General features: G+C 40.9%; 1 protein-coding gene across 1 annotated transcript; it reads right to left on the reverse strand.

The window, feature by feature from the left end:
• Positions 1 to 778: 778 nt before the first annotated feature.
• ACER2 (alkaline ceramidase 2) lies at positions 779 to 19,704 on the reverse strand. Its single transcript, XM_058823760.1, has 6 exons — positions 19,495 to 19,704; positions 13,653 to 13,767; positions 12,661 to 12,802; positions 8,789 to 8,926; positions 4,781 to 4,918; positions 779 to 4,082 (listed from the first exon to the last, which is right to left on the reverse strand). The coding sequence occupies exons 1-6, from the start codon at positions 19,600 to 19,602 to the stop codon at positions 3,896 to 3,898; spliced, it is 828 nt and encodes a 275-aa protein (XP_058679743.1). The 5' UTR covers positions 19,603 to 19,704; the 3' UTR covers positions 779 to 3,895.
• Positions 19,705 to 20,332: the final 628 nt, after the last annotated feature.

Below are 20,332 nucleotides of genomic sequence, written 5' to 3' on the forward strand. Positions count from 1 at the left end.
ACAATAGCTTGTCTCAGAGGCCTGGCTTTTTTACCTGACCATCTTTTGCACAGTTAGTAGAAAATTACCTGCAAGGCTCTTGCCTTTGTCAGATTTGGACAAAATAAGCATGGAGCTCTGAAGCTGTCGGGGAAGTGTAGTGGTATGATGATGTTCCTCTTATCTCCATGGGAAACCATGTCCATAAATTCCACATAAGAGCAGACTGAGTGACACAACAATGTATGAACCAACCCACCAGCTGTTTTTGAATTTTTAGCAGCTACAGACATTAATTCTGAGCGAGTAACATTCTTGAATTACAGCTATGCTTTCACACAACAGTTATTTCTAGCTTGATTATAATTGCTTATGAGGACCATGAATGTCTCAAAAATGGTCTTTTAAATGATGTGAGAGGAACCATGGTAAAAGGGAAGCAGGAGGGGAAGGGAGGGGCAAGGCTACCATGTAGCCACAACCTCACTCCCTTAAATTCAAAGTGCAATCTTAGGTAACACTGAAGATCCCCACTTTGTTCTCCCAGATGTACACACTCTGACCCAGTTTTGTCTATTTGTGGAAATACAGGCCACTTATTTTTAACCATTTATTGCTACTTGCCTTAATTGATTCACAGGCTTGCAGTTTTCAAATAGTTGTACTAGTTGCAAAAAACCGTTTGATACACAAAGAAATCACTATCTCACTAATTAATGATCTTCTATTTAATGCAGTCACCCCCTTCCTCACTGAGTCAGAATTGCTGATAACTGTAAGGAAACAATTATCCTTTTATTTTAAGGCATTATACTGGCAGTTACATTCTTCTCCACAAACATGATGCCTGAAAAAGCAAACAATATTTGCTCCAAATACAGTTTAATGTTGCAAAGTATTACATGTTTTCCACAAACATTTAGTATACAGACTTAAATGGAGACGGAAGGAACCCCCAATCCTACACCAGTCCTAACAGTACTTCTTGAGTTGTTAATGACTGCAAACTGGGTGTTTGCTACCACTGAAAACTAACCATCCTTTTGTAAAAAAACCTAAGTTCAACATTCAAGGAATGATGGATATCACATGTCAATATTTACAATACTGTGTTGAGTGTATTACATCCCACAAAACAGACTAAAATACCACCTGAAGCTAAACACCAGGAACTACTCACCTCCTGCTGGCAGGGGAAGAAAACATTCTGGGCATTTAAAACCTGCAGGTGCATATAAATTACTTTTTACTGCAATGTAATACAGCTCCTTGTGCATTCTCTATCAATCTGTACAATCCAGTGCACAAACCCTTCTGTATGTCAACCATATACTTGAGTACTAATATTATTGTGTAGGTGCAATCTGTAAAATTGTGAATCTTGTAAAAATTGTATGTTTTTTATTTTTTAAAATAAGTGTAGTTATGTAGTTTCAGTTATATATGCTAATACTAATTAAATGTAAAGTGTGATAGCTAAATAGATGATAGCTAAATCGGAAAGTGGTGAGCTGCTGCTACAGAAAAATACTCCAACCAATTCTACAGTGAAACTTTGAACAACACATAGTGGCCTTTGTTCACAAAATCTCCCATAAAGGATAAAAAGGCTAGATAATAAAAATACAGAAGGTTATTCTTGGCCTGTTATCTGCATTTATTTACTTCTTCAATAGCTGAATGCCCTACAGAGATTTTTTTTAAATTACAAAATTACTTCTTTGTGAGTAGTCAGACCCTGCAGAATAGAAGACAGCAACTGACAGCAGATTAACTAGAGCCCTTTGAGTCAGAGGTTGCTTTCAAGCAAAATATTAAGTAGAAAGGCTCAAATTTTTTGAATAGTACGCTATGTCCGCAGTTATTAGGTTCTCAAGCAATACTGAAAAAACAACTCACTTACCATAACATAATAATTTAGCAAACACTATCAAAAAGTCTTACTCAAAGTAGGACCATGTTAGGCATCAGAAAACTTAGCTGGGTTCCAGCCAGCACCCTACCTGTATAAGGATCTAATAATAGAACTTTTAATACCTGAGAAGTGTTTGAAGCTGAGCATTTCGTAATTGGGGGAGAGGAAGGAAAAGGAAAAAATAGCTGTGTTTCAAAGAGTAACAAACATCACTACATACATTTTTATAAATAGGTTTCATACAAAAGTTGTATCACCTTGTGTCAAAAAAAGATGTTTCAAATCTACTACCAAGTGGTATAAATATGAACTGTTCCATTAGAAAAATTTTATGCTGCTTTTATGATTTTGCAGTCATCTACTGCAGTAGTCTACTCATCTATTTTGAAGGTCTCATGAAAAAACGTCTTATCTCCCACTAACAATTTGCTTCAAGAGTAAGCATACACCTTACTTCTTGCTTTCTAAGCATAAATTTTAATACAAAAGTTTTAAAGGTTTCAAAATGCTTGAAAATTAATTCAGCCGTTCTTGCTAAAAGTAACTTTCATAAAGATGACACAGCACAGAATACATTTTTGCATTGATAAAAAACAAAACATAAGACATGTAAACAAAAGAGAAAACCATATTTCATGGTCTAATGCTAAAAAAGGAAATAACACATTAATAGAAGTGTACATTCAAAGCCTTAACCCACTTAGAGTTTTGATATCAGAGTTCTGAGGAATGTGAATAGACCCTTTTTTCTCCAAAACTGCAGGTATTAGCAGCTACAATTGCTCATACTTGAAAAACATGCCGAACTTTGCACCATTTTTTTAAACAGGCCTTGTATTAATTGCTTGCAAGAACTATAGCCATTCCTGAACCTCAACACTAATAATCTTAAAACTAAATGGACCTAGACACCCCTTATCTTTACAAAATGGACTGAAAAAACCTGGAAAATCCCAATCTTTTGCAAGAATGCAAGATTCAATATTACATCTCACAGCTCACTGAAATGTAGGTCTTCAGCTTGTTTTTTAAGCAGTTATCTACTTTTTTCCTAAGTATAACTAGCAGAGCTCTGGACTATTTTTGACATCACTTGGAATGAATTGGTGAGAAGTCAGCTCTTAAATTAGATGTGCAGCTAGGCATCTAGGAGTCTTTATAGTTTAATCACACTGTCAGTCAATGCTGACCTGAGATGATACTGAAGGTAATTTTCACACTTCTGTGAGCACTTCAATGCCAAATTCAAGACCAAACATGTCTCAAGAGGTAGAGAGGGATTCTGTGACATTTCTGCAAGAAAATATGCAGCATACAAGTATTCACAGGACAGTGGAAATACAATAAAATCCTCAAACTACTACATAGTTTTAGGGACTTCTGTTAGCTCCCTCTGCATTTACACTGCCTAATTGCACTTACATAGAAATCCAGCTGCAAACACTCATCTCCTGCTGTACTTGAGGAAGCAACCATGTATTCTGTGATCCAAAGTGATGCACAGCCTGGGTTCCACACAGCCTGGGTACACCAGGCTGGGAATAGCATGGGCTTCGAGCACACTCTTGTGGCCATGTGTAAGTGCAGCAAAATCAGAGCTAAGAAGGACACAGGATGGCACGTAGGCATCTTGGACTGCCTTCTTTCGCAAAGGAAGTTACAAAAGAAGTGGATCAAGCACCAAAGGTGACCTACTACAAAAAGATCATTCTTTGACCCTGGTATTTGAAAAGAGCTTTTATCAAGAGAAATGCTACATCAAAAACACAGTGCAAAAAACAAAGAAGCCATTTTGTTACTTTAGTGTTCAAGTGCCCCCATGTTCCTGCTTCCTCTCTTTTCTTCAGAGAGGAATGAACACACTTCTCTTCCCATGACACTTGAAGTACTGCCTATCTTAGGAAGAAAAGAAAATACAACACTAGTAATTTATCATTATATAAATATTCTCTGTGCTGGAATATAAGTTGAAAATCCATCCCCATTCCATGGCCTCCAAGTTCATGCAATCTTCACAGATGTTCTTTTGTGTGCGCAGAGGAGCGTGACGTAGGGAACTCCAATGAATGCCCACCTTTCACTGGGCCAGAACTTTATGACAGGGCCCTGCTCGGGGATCTCGGAGGCAGCATCAAAGTAAGCAAAGCAGACACATCCTAGATATGCCGCAAGGCAAATCAAAATGTGCCTGAGAACAGCCACCCACACACCAAGATAGGACAAAGAAAAGGAAAGAAAAAAATAATCAGTAACATAAATTCAGTAAAGTAATCAACTGTATCACCATACTTTAAAATCAGTCAGTCCTTCAGCATCTTTTCACAAGCCCCACATAGGATTGTTGTCTGTCCTTTGCATGGAGGCAAAGAATATTTGGAAAGGAAAACCACAAAACTGTAGTTTATCCCTGGTCTAAACGGGCTCCAGTTTTTTGGCTTCTCTTCACCTGTCATATTTGTGCAGAAATGCTGAGATATGGCACCTCAAGTAAGTAACCATGATTTGCTGGGTGGTAAAAGAAAAAAAGCATCAATGCCCTTTACTGCTTCTCCACTTCACCATCATTAATTGATCACTAATCCTCATTCATCATGAGGATTACCATCATCATCTATGGCAGTTTAAGTTTTCATAGTCACAGCTATGGTTTTTAGTAACCAGTATGGCATGGAATTCAGTTACAATTAATGAATGTAGTGGCTTAAGAATACAACCAGGCCTAAATCTGCCACCCTGAATAGCACAAGACTTGTTCTGGGCTTATAAAATCTTACTATATATTCTGTCTAGAGCTAACCAGAAATAGCCACAAGCAGCACAGAAGGGTAATGTGGTGAGAATGGATCATATTTGAATCAAATTCTGGACTTTATACACACCACTTACCATACACAGTGCAAATAGGGAAAGTTAAATGAGGACCAGATCTCACAAAACGCTTTGTCACTGATCCAGCAGAAAAGAGCTAGCATCCACCAAAGACCTGAAAAGAGACCCAGTTTGTATACACGCAGGTTTTCACACCTAAGGAGAAAAACATACATAAATATTTATAAAACAATGTCAGACATGCATCATTAAAATGATTCCACCATAAATGTACTTAAAATATTATCTTCATTTACAGTCTGGCTCTGATGCAAGGCAGAGATGAGGTAACAAAACAAGCCTCTTTATCAGTAGCTGTGTTTTAAGACACATTATTGTCTTAAATACCAGTGTATCAATGGTCGGCAAACATCAAATTATTCCTATACCTAGGAAGGGGTGTGACTAGTGATTAGTTACATATGCTGTTCATTAACCACCAGCCATGCAGCAAATGGTCAGATTTGCTCGTATTTGTTAGTGTATAAAGACTTCTGTTAATGCTAAGGCATTTGTATTCTTCAGTGAGAGGTACTACTGTTCCTAACAGCATTAAACCATGAACCTAAGCAGACAGGCACATGAATCAATTTTGTGTTTCTGATGGATAAAACCAGACTACTGAGATGGAGTACTTGTGTGCTCTGACAAAGGAAAGGGTGTGTGTATTGAGATGAGGGTTTCCTGGACATATCTGAAGGAGATAAACACATGCAACTGCATCCCTTTTAAGAGGGTTTGAGGGTTAAGAGGGATAAGAGGTTTGGCCTCACACTTAAGGTCTTTTAGTCAGGACCTGACTACCTGAATTCCAAGAGGAAAAGGCAATTAACCTGTGTGGTTCAAAGAATTCAAGGCTGCAAAGGAAAACTGGAGACTTACTTACCCCGTACAAGATCAGCCATAGCAAAGGTACAGACTGTAAAGACAGGTTTGCTCAGTGCCACCATCACATAGTACAAATTACTTTTATAAACTTAAGACCATATTGTAGAGTGCTCTGCAAAGGACTACCTTAAGGTGGAAAGATCACAACGAGAAGAGCACAGCCTGCTGATCTCTGTAATACCCCTGGGTTTTCTGAGATCAGCCATCATGGAGTTTTCAGTTTCTGCAGTAACTGTGCTTCAGATGGGTGAGGACATGCTTGCTGACGAAGCAGGAGACTGCTTCTACTACAATGAAGAGACATAATGCAAATACCACCTGGACATGTAGCCTTTCTTTTATTTCTCAACAGACATGGATACTAATAAGAACTAAAATAGGACTTGTTAGCTGAGGGTCTAAAAGACATATTCATGCTGCCCTTATCCTATCCTACTCTATTCTGAAAGATAATGGATCCCACAAATCTTCTGCTTCCATTTCCCTTTCATCTACACTGCACAATATTCTCTGCTTAACAAAACAGTTATTCAAATTTCAGTATTCAGTATTTCTGCAAACATTTGTGAGATCCAGTCATTTGCTATTTATGTAAATACATACTTCCAGCAGCATTATCTTCTGATATCTTGAAACCCACAAAAAAGCATTACAGCTTTTCTTCAAACCAGTGCAATGTTGATTAATTGAATTTCACACAGATATCTCCCTTTCTATCCTAAGGAATATTTAAACTTTTAACTAGCTTAACCTTTTAGTCAAGGGAATAAAGAAACCAGCAGTAATGAAGCAAGGCTCCCCCCAGAGTCAGATTTCTAGTAGAAGAATCAAATAATAATGGTCAGACCAGAAGCTACGGTAAACCTTCACTACTCAAGGCTCAGAAGTCAGCTGAGCAACAATATTCTAGCAACCATCTGCACATGGAGGACATTATCTCCCTAAACAGTTACTAATTTGATGACATTATAATCTCAATGGCTCGGACTAGGCAAATCAAAGGATACACATCCACCTTTCCACTGATTTCACCTTCTAGAGCAGCTTTTTCTTTTTAGATACACAGGAAGGAACTTGTGACAGAAATGAGAATAAAGTTTAACAATTTCTTTGTCTTTCAAGGACACTTGACTACCTTTCACCCTTTTGATCACCTCCTACCCACAATACTTCCCAGCCATACACTCGATCTTACCAGGTCCACATCTAAGAACTTCATGCTCTTTTGCGACAATATTATCTTCTCACCAAAGACAAACATAAAGCAAAAAAATTTTGTTTGGAAACTCAGTAGTTTTGATTCCCCAGAATTCTGTACAAAATTGACACAGTCTAGAATAGGAATAACAACAAGGAGTTGTGGCCTAAAATACCAAAAACTTCAGCATGGAACAAAAGCAATTTTTCCTCCCCAAATATCTATTTCACAGAAAAATTTCCACTGCAGCCTGCCGGACTTGGATGTGAAGTTCCCTCCTGGCTATGGTAGCACAGAATGGAAAAATAGCAAATCTTTTCAATAATGGTTAGATTAATTTTCCTCCTGCAGAAGGGGATGAGATGACTCCTTACCTCCCAGTTTACAAGAATGTAACCCTTTAAATTTCAAAAGGATCAGCACAGCTTAAAAGAAAAGTTTTATTTGTCTTTTGCACTTAAAAATTCATCCACAAATATCAGTAGTATTAAACCATTCCAATGCACAGCCAGAGACGGTCCTATGTCACTTCTGGCCCCTTTTTATCCACCGATTGGAAAATAAGGTCAATCTCTGTCCTTAATTTTCTCCCTGAAAAAAACATGACCAGGAAACTCCAGACATTTTAGTAATATATGACTGTCTTGGGGTGGCTTTGTGATGCTAGATTTCCTCCCAAACCAGGATAATGACCCTGCAGAAAGAGTTTTAAAAAAACAAATACTTACAGGCATACCAATTCCTAGATGTGAAACAACAGTACTCAAACTTAGGAGACACTAACTTGTCCTTTCAAGTTTCTCAGGAGCTCATGCCTGGAAAACTGATACGGAACTGACAGAGAATTCACAGATTATCCCATGCCACAACCAGATGTCCCTCTGCCCTGTCAGTAGTTCTTTGTGCCATAATCAAAATGAGACACCACCAATATTGTTCCACTACTGACCTCGTCCACAACTAACTTGTGCACTGTTTCCAAGTGTCTTTTACCAAAGAAATACACAGAAGGATGCCTAAAGAGAAACGACTCATGAACACCTTTACAAAACATTGTTTGGAGAGGCTTCCATTCTATAGCAGTGGCAGATCATTACAGGGTAATGTAGCAAACAGAAAAGTCTCTATTCTAACAGACACAATTAGAATGAAGACATTTTGTTCTAACTCATTTTGATGGACATATGCAACATATAAGAACAAGTGTAAGTTGTAAAACTTTTCTCAGACAATGGAGAAGAGGTGAGAAAAAACAAGTTCAAATGCTAGTACTCCTCTGGTCCTTTTTGCAGTGGGTGAAGAGATGGAAAAAAGGTCTCTGGACAGCTGCTGGTAACACTATAACAGAACAACTCTCTAAAATGTGGAAATCAGTCTCAGGTTCTTCTCTATTTGCATTCTGGTTTTATGATTTCTACAGCCTTGACTAACACCTATCCTCCAAAATGTAGTGATTAACCTTCTCTTTGTAACTCTGACTCCATCAAATTATTCATATCAAATGAGACTCACAGTACAACTTTGGGAGTTGGAAAAACTTCCACATGTGCTTGGGCCTTTCTCCCACTAGCATCCAAACTGCAACCATGCCACCACCTCACCCTTATGCACACTATATAGTAAAAATGCTGTTGATAAAACAAAACCCAGGCCCTAATTTCACAATGAATAAACAAATTTGAGTTAAATCAGGTTGCAGCAAGAGGTATGTTGCAAGAACACACAGAAAATATCTGACCGACTATGAAGTCCTAGGGAAAAGAAATCCTTGTCAAAAAATGTCTGAACTGCCAAGAAAATTTATACTAGATTTGCTCTTGCTTGTGGTAGAAGCATTTCTGATCTGCTGTGACATGCACTGAAGCCAGATATAGTGTATCACCTCACAGTGTCCTAAGGATCTGAGAAGAAAATGCTGCATTCTGGAGAACTGCACTTACCTCTTCAACTCAGCAATGAGCAAAGCTGTGCAGGGAACTCCCAGCGTCATTAGCGAGATGTTGTTAATGGCAGGCTTAATGAAAGCCAGGCAGGTGGTAACTCCAGACAGGACACCCACAGCAGCTTTAAATCGGCTCCTGAGTAGAATTTATATGAGCAGAAAAACTTATTTTAATTCAAAACTTTAAATTACTAAACTCAGAAATTTCAACATTATTAAAATAAGGTAACAAAATTGAGGTCTACCCCTGTACAGAGCACTGTACTTCTTTGAAAATGTTCTGTCTCATCATTCCTCAGGCTCTTAACATGGATTTTTATGGTATTTTCTTATTGTTAATGTCTCAACTTCTACAGCTATGTCACAGCACTCTGAACATTCCTTTATCTCTTTAGAGCCTTCAAAGATACTGAAACTTACATACTAAATTGGAACACTTCCTTAATCAAATTCAACAGTAGGTGAGAAATTCCCAGAATTTTTTATAAAACCAAGATTTGGTATATTCTTAGCAAACATGAAATCACTATTGCACCCTATGTAGACAGCCCGACAACTTTTAAATTAAATATATGTTAACTGTTGTTTAAACTCCAGATCTGCATTTCAAACAACCCATTCCAGTCTATGGCTGAAAAAGAGGCCTTTTAACTATTGGCCCATAGCTTTTTAAAATTGCTGTCCAAGGATGGCCTTCTATGTTTGAAGTAGGGTCTCAATATATTTGTACGGTACCATTCCATGGCCACAAGTGCTAGGCTCATTTAATTTGCCTTTTGCTTTAAAGGTTTTCATTCTGCTGGAAAGCAACAAGTTATTTAAGTAGGAAGTTCTGATATGACGTGAATGTCTCAATGAGTAAATACATCACAAATTGATCATGATAGATAATAACATTTTCAGCAGTGAAAATTCAAAGTGTGATGAGGATGATCAAAGTGAACAGTACAGCGGTGAGTACATGATACACATAATACTAGAAGATTAGTCAGGCAAAGCAAAAAACTTGAAAGTATTGACCAAACCTGTTCTAGGTTAGGGCTTTGTCTTGGGTTACAATGTAAGGTATGCATTCTATCACCACCAATAGCACCTTCTGATGAGCTGTTAATGGTCAGTTGTTTCCAACAGCTGCTCAATGCACACTCAGCCTAAAGCAGAGTCATCTCTGCTCATGGGCCATAAAGGACTCCCCAGAATGTGCCACAGAATTACATCATCCCACTGTGAGATATCCACCCTGGGGCGAGGTACCTAACATTCTTACCTGTATATAATCTGGGACCTGGGCACCATGATACCACCAGAGGATTCCCAGTGGACAAGAGCTCTCAATGACCACCACTGGACCTCCAAAGAAGAACAAGACCTTTCTACAGGATCACCGCTTCGACAAGATTACATCCCTCACTCCAATGGGACAGCTGTCACCACCCTGACCAACGGGGTCATATTCTGACTTTGTCTGTTTAAGCCAGTGCTTCTGTACTATTGCCTTTATCGCACATTTTTCCTATTAAATTGTAATTCTTACTTGGAATCCCTCACAACATGTTTGTGTGGAGTTAATTCCTTTGGCTGGTTTGCCTTCAAACTAGCACAGGTTTGTTGCCCAGTGTCTGCATACTTCAGAAAGGATTCAAGACCTTCCCTAAAAAGTAACTGTTTTGACACATTCTCTGAGAAGTGAAAGGATATGATAGGATCTTTCAGATCAGTATTTACAGTTTTAACACAAAGTTAAACAGAAACAGTATTTTACCCCAGAAGTGTTGTGATTCCTTTACAAACCAATAGTTTACCATCCTTGTCCATACTGTGAACCTACCCTGCAATATCAGAAGACACTAATTGGCAAAATGTAACCTCTAGGAATCTGAGAGCTCATTTACAGTGTTTACATAAATTACACATAAATTTAGGACTCTGAATTCTTCACTTGAACTGAACATCTAAGAGTCACACAATAAACAAAGACACCACTAAAGCTTGTTAAGTTGATGATGTTCTCTAACAACATTATACTGTAATATGCAGAAGGACTAAATTTACACCAATGCAAAAAAGCCATATAGAATCATAGAAGATGCTGAGTTGGAGGGCACCCAGCAGGATAACACCTCCAATTCCTAGCCCTGCACAGCACCATCCCCAAGAGTCCCCCATATGCCTGAGAGCACTGTCCAAACGCTTCTTGAACTGTCAGGCTGGTGCTGTGACCACTTCCCTGGGGAGCTGTTCCAGCGCCCAACCACACTCTTGGGTGAAAAACCTTTTCCTGATATTCCACCTAAACCTCCCGTGACTCAACTTCAGGACATTCCCTCAGGTCCTGTCACTGGTCACCACAGAAGGGAGACTGGCTCTTGCCGTCACTAAGGTGTTGAAGACTACAGTGAAGTCTCCCCTCAATCTTGTTTTCACCAAACTGAGCAGACCAAGTGACCTCAGCCACTTCTCACACAGCTTCCCCTCAAGGCCCTCCACCATCCTTGTTACCTCCTTTGGATACTCTCTAATATTTTAATGTTTTTCTTATATTGCAGGTGCCCAAACCAGCCCCCAGCACTGGAGGTGAGGCTGTCCCAGCTCAGAGCAGAGCAGGACAATCCCCTCCCTTGCCCAGCTGTGATGCTGTGCCTGATGCACCCCAGGACAGGGTTGGCCCTCCTGGCTGCCAGGGCACTGCTGACCCATGTTCAACTTGCAAGGACCCCCAGGTCCCTTTCCATGGCACTGCTTACAGCACCTCATTCCCAGTCGGTCCATACATTCAGGATTGCCCCATCTCAGAATCCAGCAATTTCTCTTGCTGAACTTCATCTGGTTGGTGATTGCTGTCATTTGTTGAGGCCTCTCTGCCCTCACGGAATTTAACAGCTCCTCCCAATTTGGTGTGGTCATGAAACTTACTTAGTATTCCTTCCAGTCTTGTGTCAAAGTCCAAGTCATTTATGATGATGCTGAAGAGAAGTGGGCCATGCACATAGGCTGTATACAGTAATTATAGGTACACTGTACCCAGTGCAAGCTATTTTGAGGTATGGTCAGTCTAGGCACCAAACTTCTCTCCATGCATTAGCAACTTCTAATCTGGCATATTGTCAAGAATAAACCAACCAACCATAACCCCCAACAATCAAACAAACAAATAAAAAATTCATGCAGAGAGTAACACTGTAAGAATGCAATAGGCAACAGTCTTAGCAATCTTCAGAGAGAACAACACTGATGCTGCAAATCAAGCCTCTCCATTACCTCATCTTCTTTACTGCATAAAAGAGCAACACAATGGTTTTATTGTGGAGGGGGGCAAACCACAATCAAATGGTTTAAACTGGCTATAAAGTATTTTTTTATACCTGCAAGAAAAAAAAAAACCCTTTACAACAATAGATTTCTAAAGAAACACTTAGCCTTTGAATACCGAAACACCATTTTTAATCACCATTTTAAAAATTCACATGAACATTAAGCCGACTTCCATAGGTTCACTTGTATATATCCTTCAGGATATGCAAAAGGAAGAGTAAAGGATGGCTTCTCCTACATTAGCTGTAAGTTATATAAACTACCCATCATACCCATCGTCTCCCTAGAATCAACAAGAAGAGACATTTCCAGAGGAAAGTCATCTCATCTAATCACCTGAAGTTACAGGACACAAATCCCACTACCAGCAACTGCTGACTCAGGAATTTTGAACAAAATGGGCTGAATGACATACAAGCAACTGCAAGACAATGGAGAGAGAAAAATAGCAGTGACAGTGGTAAGATTGATAACTTGGTGCAATTATGTGCAGATTTAAGTGTTGGCACAGGAAGTTTCAAAAAACATGAAAGTGCATATGTACCATTGTATGATTACCTGTCATTGCGAAAAACTCTGGGCAGGTATCTCCTAGGGAACCACATGGCAAGAGCACACATCAGAACCCAGAGAATAGCCAGCTCATCCAGCATCTGGCCCAAGAAACTGAGGGTAGCATGAAAATAAACAGATCCAATTCCTGGATGAATGAATCAAGAGACAGTATTATGAACAGCTGCAGTACTGGAATAGACTGAAACACCCTGCTCACACTCAGAATGTCACAGGAAATGGTAGCTACAGGAAATGGTCTACAAAAGGTTACAAAAAACACCAACTTTACTAAGAGGCAATCCAAGCTATGATACTCTTGCTAATCATGAAGAAAAAGTACATTACAAAAGTAGATTACAAAAGTAGCAGCTAAAAATGTAAGCTCCTACTAGAAAAGATGTGCCTGAAGAAACACCATGTGGAAAAGTATAAAGCAAAACCAATTAAAAAATAAATGCCAAATGCTGCTTTGGAATTTTCTCAATAGCACAAGAATGGGTAAGAAAAGAGAAAAAGCAGCAGTATCATGGATACTCTCTACCCATGATACTGATTTACATACAGGTGGAAAGTGTTCCACTACCCCAGAGGGCTCAGACTATCCCCTTGAAGTGCCTCCAGGAATGAACAAAATTCAGAATCTCACATCTACATCTCTGGGCCTTCTCAGTACAAACCCTATTCCTCTCCTAAGTTGCACTGGCACTTCAGCTTTTATTTAAGCAATGAAAACCCAAACACAAGAAAAAAAAAAAGTATTCAAGGAAGGACTGGAAGGGAGCAAAACTATTGTCAAATTTCCCATCAACCTCAGTTTGCAGAAGGCATTTTCCCTCCAGAAATTATGGCCTCTTTGGCTTTAAACAAATACAAGCAAATTCTTCCATAGATATCAGGACTGCTTTGTTTTAAAAAACAGTCAAGTACAAGCAGGAAAAACTGATGTCCTCTCTCAGTTCACACAGGAGTTGGCAAATACAGAGTAATCAACTTACCAACCACGACTAGCAGAATCCATATTAAATATATTCCACTGTTGAAGCAGACTGCGTATTGACGGAACAAGCACATACATATGGGTGGTAAAATGAAAAACAAGATGTTGCTTATCTAGGAAAAAAAAAACAAACAGTCTCACAAAGACAGAAAATAAACAAATCTTAAATATCTTTAGGCTTTCTATAATACCATTTTGTCATTCAGTGAAGCCCCAGTTCAACAAATTATGACCCACTGTTTCTGCCTAAGCTGAGCTGTTTTTGCAAAAGCATTGATTTGTTTTGTTTAACATCATTAAATTAGTAGCAGTATAAAAACTTTCAACAATGTAAGATGTGGCTCTTCAAGTCACAACTCAAGTCAATTCCCAAAGGAGTTTCATTGAGAATATACATTCGAGACTGTGTACAAGATCAAGCTATTGAGGACCAGTGACCTGTCCTCTCACTGGCTATCAAGCCTAGCATGGAAAAAGCACTAGAAGTACTGACACAAGACAGAGCTAGACAAGCTTCGTGGAAGTCAAATTATTGAGCAATAGTTATTGTCTGGGAAGGTCTGAAATACAATGCTAGACTAAGAGTTAGAACCCTTTTTGTACAGGGTAAAGAATGCCTGGAGCTTTAAGTCCTTTTACACTTCAATTTTTTTTCCCTTGGTTCTACACTACAGAACATGACTGAAAACTAGTTATAGGAAGGTGGAAAGGCTATAATTAGGACGACTGCAAGGTGGTCTAATTTTTTAATTCAATATGCTTGATTTGAATAGAGACATGTTTTCTGTTTTTTCTTGCTTACAAACAATCTAAAGGATGATTCTGTAAATACTGGATACAGTTTACTATCAATTAGCAGGAACTTTCATTGTAGTAGTGATCACTTGGCTCTTCCCAGGAGCTGCCAGTGCCGAGAGCCAGCCATGGCACAGTAATTGAGCAGTTATGAAAAGACTCTATTGCCGCTTCACAATGGGCCAAAGGACAGGAGGAGTCTCCAGCCTCAGCTTTCTCATGTTTGCCTGCCGAGCCCAAGCACAACAGAATATCACCTGTGACAAAACTGTTCTCAAGCTGATGTAGAAAATAACTCTCGGTCAAAAAAAATCCTTTGGGACAGATTGCCTCTTCACAGGTTACAAACTTGTGCCAACAATAATGAAAATTTAGTGGAGTACTAGTTAAAGAATAACATCGGAATTTTTTCATTCACCTACTGTTGTCAACCTCTTAACACAGTCTGAGAAAAGATTTTAAGAGGCAGATCAAGTTGTTTAAACTCATGTAAAGCAACCTACACATTCAACAAAAACAGGTTCACGTGAGAAACTTTCATACACAAAACACCCCACTCAGTCTCCATGCAGCAGAGACTGCCAGCAAAGTTGAGAATACCGTCATGGACCAGGATCCCAGTGCATGATGTCCTGGCACATACACAGAACAGGAAGACTTCCCTCACTCCAAAGCAGGTAGGAAGCATATACAGTGACAGCAGGGATGATGGAATATGAATGAGTCCTCTGGGGGCCTGGGAGTGCCCTATGCTTTTTAGGCTTTTACACACAGTTAGGCTGAAGGGAGGTGTCAAGGGGCAAAAATAGGTGGTTATAAACCAAGTGTTTGGAAGAAAACTTTTCCATCTCTACAGTTGCAACTGACCACCATCTATCAAAATTTGGCTAGAAAGTCCTTATTCCAACTAGGAACAAGATGATAAAGGACACACTAGATATACTCACCACAAGTGTAGCAATGTAGATTTATGCAAGTGATTAGCCAACAAGGGAGCAGTTATGTGTTATGGTAGTGCTCCTCTGGGAATAAACTCCCACTCATGCTAAGGTCCTGCCTGCAAATGCAAGAAATCCCTTGCAAACTGGAGCCTGAGCATAACTTGTACTCTTTGCAGTGGTCATCAGGAGGATTTCCTAACATCTCAGAAGCTGATATAATTGTAGTACTAAAAAATATTAAAGTATGGCTTCAGAAAGTACACCGCATGAGCATTTTTTAATATTAATACATAATTGGCCTCCATGATTTGGTAATGTACAATTCAAATACTTTGATAATTAAAATAAGTGCAAAAATTTACATCAGTAGTCCAGAAGATTTCCTTTGGCATCTGCAAAAGGCAATGATTAGATGTTACAGTTATGAAAAATAGGCAAGCAGTCCTGCAGTAAGAGTGCATTCTTTTGGTTTCATACAATTCTGGACCTTTAGTTTTAATTTTCAGCTAATTAATTATATAATAGAAATTCAGGACATAAGCCTATAGGACAGAGAGAATAGGCTTGCTTAGATCATGATCATACAACTTCACTCACATCTGGCCACTGTCTTGACACAGATGCTTCCTGCAGTCCTCATGTATTTGTCACTACTGATTACATCTCCCAGAGAGCAGCTGCAGAATTCAACTACCACAGAAAAACCTACTGCACCATGTCCTTCTGAGCAGAAAGCAAGACTGGACTAAAGTAGCTGCCAGTAACATCAGAGGGTGTGTATTCTGCACATCCTGGTACCTAAACACGACATTCACGTACACTATAACTCTTCTGTGGTAAAAAAGGATGTGGTGGGGAGAGTACAAATACTCTCTCACACTCTTAAGACTACCTCATAACATTTTATAACTTTTATTTCCATGCCACCGGGGAGCAAAAGAAGAAGAATAAAACCCTCAAAATTCCCTCAGTAAATGGAAATTACAAGTACAACTAAATGCAACATATTGAATTGCTAGATACTGACTCTCCCAGGAAAAAATACTGTTTTCAGTATTTAAAACATAAGCAATATCTTTTATTTTGTAAATACCTCTTCACAGAAAAAATTGTTTTGATCATTTGGAGACATTTGTTATGGTGTGGAGTAGGGTTACACTGCATCAGAACACATTACTTTATTAATTTCAGAAAGAAAAAAATAGAAAAAAATGTACTGTTTTTATAACTATTCTTTCAATTTGAGCTACAGAGCGTTTTGTGGCCTCACTTCAGCTAGACAAAAATCACGTTAAGTCTAGCTTGTGTATGTTTTAAAAAATTAGTTTGATCAACTTATACAAAACTTCCAAACAGTTTTCTCCTACAGATTTAATTCTGTTGAATGCTTTTTGTTTTCTGTTTAAGCCCCACCAGAGTATATAATTAATTTTTTAAAAAATACATAAGCAGCAGATAAGCTGTTCCAGTTTGTGCTTACATGAATACTGCATGAGACCTCAACCACAACTCTGACCTCAGCCATGGCAATTTAAAATGCGGATTAGCAAGGTTTTAATCTAAAGCTTAATGACCCAGATGCCAGAGTCAGGTCTGCTGAAGAGAGCTTCCTGGAACTTCAAGGGAGTTTGAATCAGTCAGAACAAACCCACCCTAGAAGGAATATAATTTAGGTGCTACCTAAGGTACTTTTTAGAGTAGGGCCAAAACTTCGTAACTGTCCTGTAAGCACCTGGTTTTGAGGACACAGTTGCACAATCCCATCAATCCACTGCAACTCACTGTTTTAATTAGCAGAAGTTGCTAACAGAGAAATCAAGCCATAACAATAACTTGGTATTGCTGAAGAGAGCCTAAACATGACTAGTCTCAACACTGCCTCTTGTTCTCCTCCTCTTTCAGCGAACAGCTTACTGATTTGTATACAGCTGCCACAACACAGCAGGCTCCACGGCAAACTTTCTCCTGTGTCTGTCCACCTGTCTGAAGCCTCGGTTATTCATCTGGACACAAGTGCAGCTTCTAGCATTTTGGTAAGCTTCTATACTACTGCTAGTCAGCTCAGTACAGTGCTGTGATTTAATCCCATCCAGCAACTACACACTGCCCAGCTGCTTGTTCACTCCCTTCAGAGCAGGATGGAGAAAATCAGAAGGGTAAATGTGAAAAAACTTGTGGGGGTTGAGATAAGAACAGTCCAATAGGGAAAATATAAGCTCCTCACACAAACAAAGTGAAATAAGGAATTCATGCAGCACTCCCCATGGATAGGCAGGTGTTCTCCATCCCCAGCAAAGCAGGGCCCCTATCACACATAACAGTGATTTGGGAAGAGAAATGGCCTAAAGGCACAAACTGCTTCCTTCTCCTTCTTCCAGCTCTACACGCTGATCATGATGCCATATGGCCTGAAAAATCCACCGAGTCAGTTGGAATCAGCTGTCCCAGCTGTGTCCCCTCCAAATGCTTTCTGCACCCCCACCCACTTGCTGGTTGGGTGAGATGAGGAGCAGAAAAGGCCTGAGTAAGCCCTGCTCAGAAGTAATGAAAACATGCCTGAGTTACCAACCCTGTTTCCAGCACAAAACATACCCCCATACCAGGGCCTATAAGGAAAATTCACTCTGCCCCAGACTGAAGCAGCGCATACAGTAGAAGGAAACCCATCCCCCTGCATAGCTGGCTACAAAACACATTTGCTGTCTTCAATATCTTGTTTATCCTGACCTTTTCCTCCCTTTGTTTTTGGTTCTTGCACAGTGACATCAGAAACACAAAAAAAGCCAACAGTTTCCCTCACACACCCTCAAAATTCTTCAGTGGCATGGACCAGCCACAGTCTTTGGGACTTTGGCAGCTAAGAACAAGAAGAAAACAAGTTAGCAATGTACACAGTGCACCATGGAATTAATTACTTGCTCTGCATGTACAGAGTCTCCCGGGATACACACTCCATCCGGGGAAGCCAGACACCGATTTCTTCCACTATGTTCTGGCAGTCAAAGAGATGTGGCTTGAAAGGGGAACAGAGTTCAGACAAGGATGGAATTTGGGGAAAAAAAAAAACAAAACAAAACAAAAAAAAAACAACAAAACCAAAAACCTGCTCACTTTAAAGTACAAGAGACAAAAGCAGTAGCTCCAGCTCCTCATTTGTGCACACACTGCCTCCTATAGAACAGAAAACAGACAGCATTTGCATGTTTGCCCCTGGACAGGTGATTCTCATGGAAGGGCAAACCACCCAAAAGCCCAATGGATTATCTTATTTTAGTGGATCTTTCACTGCCATTCTTTACATCAACAGGAGCACTTCTCCCTTTCCAAGGTATGTGGTAAAGGGCAATCTGGCTCTGCTGCTCTGGCTGTTTTTATAAGTTCTCTCCAGCAGCTGAGAGGTATTGGGAATGTGTGAGAGGACTCAGGGGTAAACTATGACTAACTGGAAAGAAGCAACAATGACATTATTCCTCTTTCCTCTCTTCCATACTCCAGTTGCTCTCTGAAACAGGTATCTCTGTTGCTTCCAAAAATCCACTCCTAACTTCATCCTGCAACCTAAAGGCAAACTCTCCATGAAACCTTTGCCTTCTTGGAGTCAAACATGTCTGGGAGAAACCCAGTTTTGCCTCCAAACACCAAGGTACATTTTAATCTTGACCCATCACTGCTGTGCATGCCCATCAAGGTGCTGACACCTGTTTACGTGAACGGGTGATAGACCAGGGCAATCTAGCAACAAAAACTTGGTGCTTGGCCACCACAAGTCTCAACAGAGACGAGGACAGGCCTTCTACACACTACTTACCGGCAGTAGCATGACTAGAAAATCTCCTTGTTTTATACCTGAGAAACTAGGAAAAATTTCCTTAATTTTAGGCGTGCCAGCGACCGGAGAAGAAAAAGAAGTCGAAAGCCATAGAAAGGCATGCTACAATCCCAGGAAAACTCCGCAGGAGACGAAGCTGGCAGGCAGCAGGAGCGCCCCGGGCTGCAGCGGGTCCTGCCCGCCGCCGCACGCTCGCCCACCCGCAGCCCCCGCCGCCGAGGCGGCCGCCGCTCCCGCTCCGCCGGGCACCGCCGCCGCGCACCGCCGCCACCCACCGTGTTGTAGAACTCGGCGATGGCAGGCACGATGGTGTAGTTGTCCTCACACCAGTCCACCTCCGAGCTGCCGGCCCGCAGCGGGTCCCACCACAGCAGCGCGCCCATCGCGCCCGCCCGACGGCCGCTCCGGCCTGCCCTGCCGCGCCGTGCCCGGCAGCGCCGCGGGGCGGGGACCGCGCTGCCGCCCGCGCCTCTCTCCGCCGCCCGCGCAAGTGGCGGGGCGGGGCGGGGCGGGGCGGGGCGGGCAGAGGCGGTGGGGCCCCGTTCCGCTTGGGTTTCCCGAGCCTGTGCCGAAGGTGCCGGCCGGTGCGAGGGGTAGTTCCTCGCTCCCCGGCGGCTTTGAGCAGCCAGCTGCTCCACAGGCGTGGGCAGCATGCCCGCTGCCCTTGCACGCCTAGAGATATCTCACACAGAATCACAGAATTGTTACGTGTGGAATGGATCCCTGGAGAGGATCCAGTCCAACCTCTCTCCCAAGGGAGGGTCACCTAAAGTAGGTGACACAGGAACACGTCCAGGTGGGTTTTGAGTGTCTCCAAACAGGGAGACTCCCCAGGCAGCTGTTCCAGTGCTCTGCCACCCTCAGTGTAAAGAAATTCTTCACGTTAACGTGAAACTTCCCGTGTTTTAGTTTAGGGACATTATGCAGTGCCACGGGGCACTACTGCAATTTGTCTGGCGCCATCTTCTGGCACCCACATTTGAGATTTTCCTATGTATTGATGAGATCCTCTTTGTCTTCTCCACACCAACCAGTCCCAGCTCCCAGAGTCTCTCCAACTAAGAGACATGCTCCAGACCCCTGATCATCCTTGTGGCCCTCCGCAGTAGCTCC

The sequence above is a fragment of the Ammospiza caudacuta genome, chromosome Z (genome assembly GCF_027887145.1).
Source record: "Ammospiza caudacuta isolate bAmmCau1 chromosome Z, bAmmCau1.pri, whole genome shotgun sequence".
NCBI lineage: Eukaryota > Metazoa > Chordata > Aves > Passeriformes > Passerellidae > Ammospiza > Ammospiza caudacuta.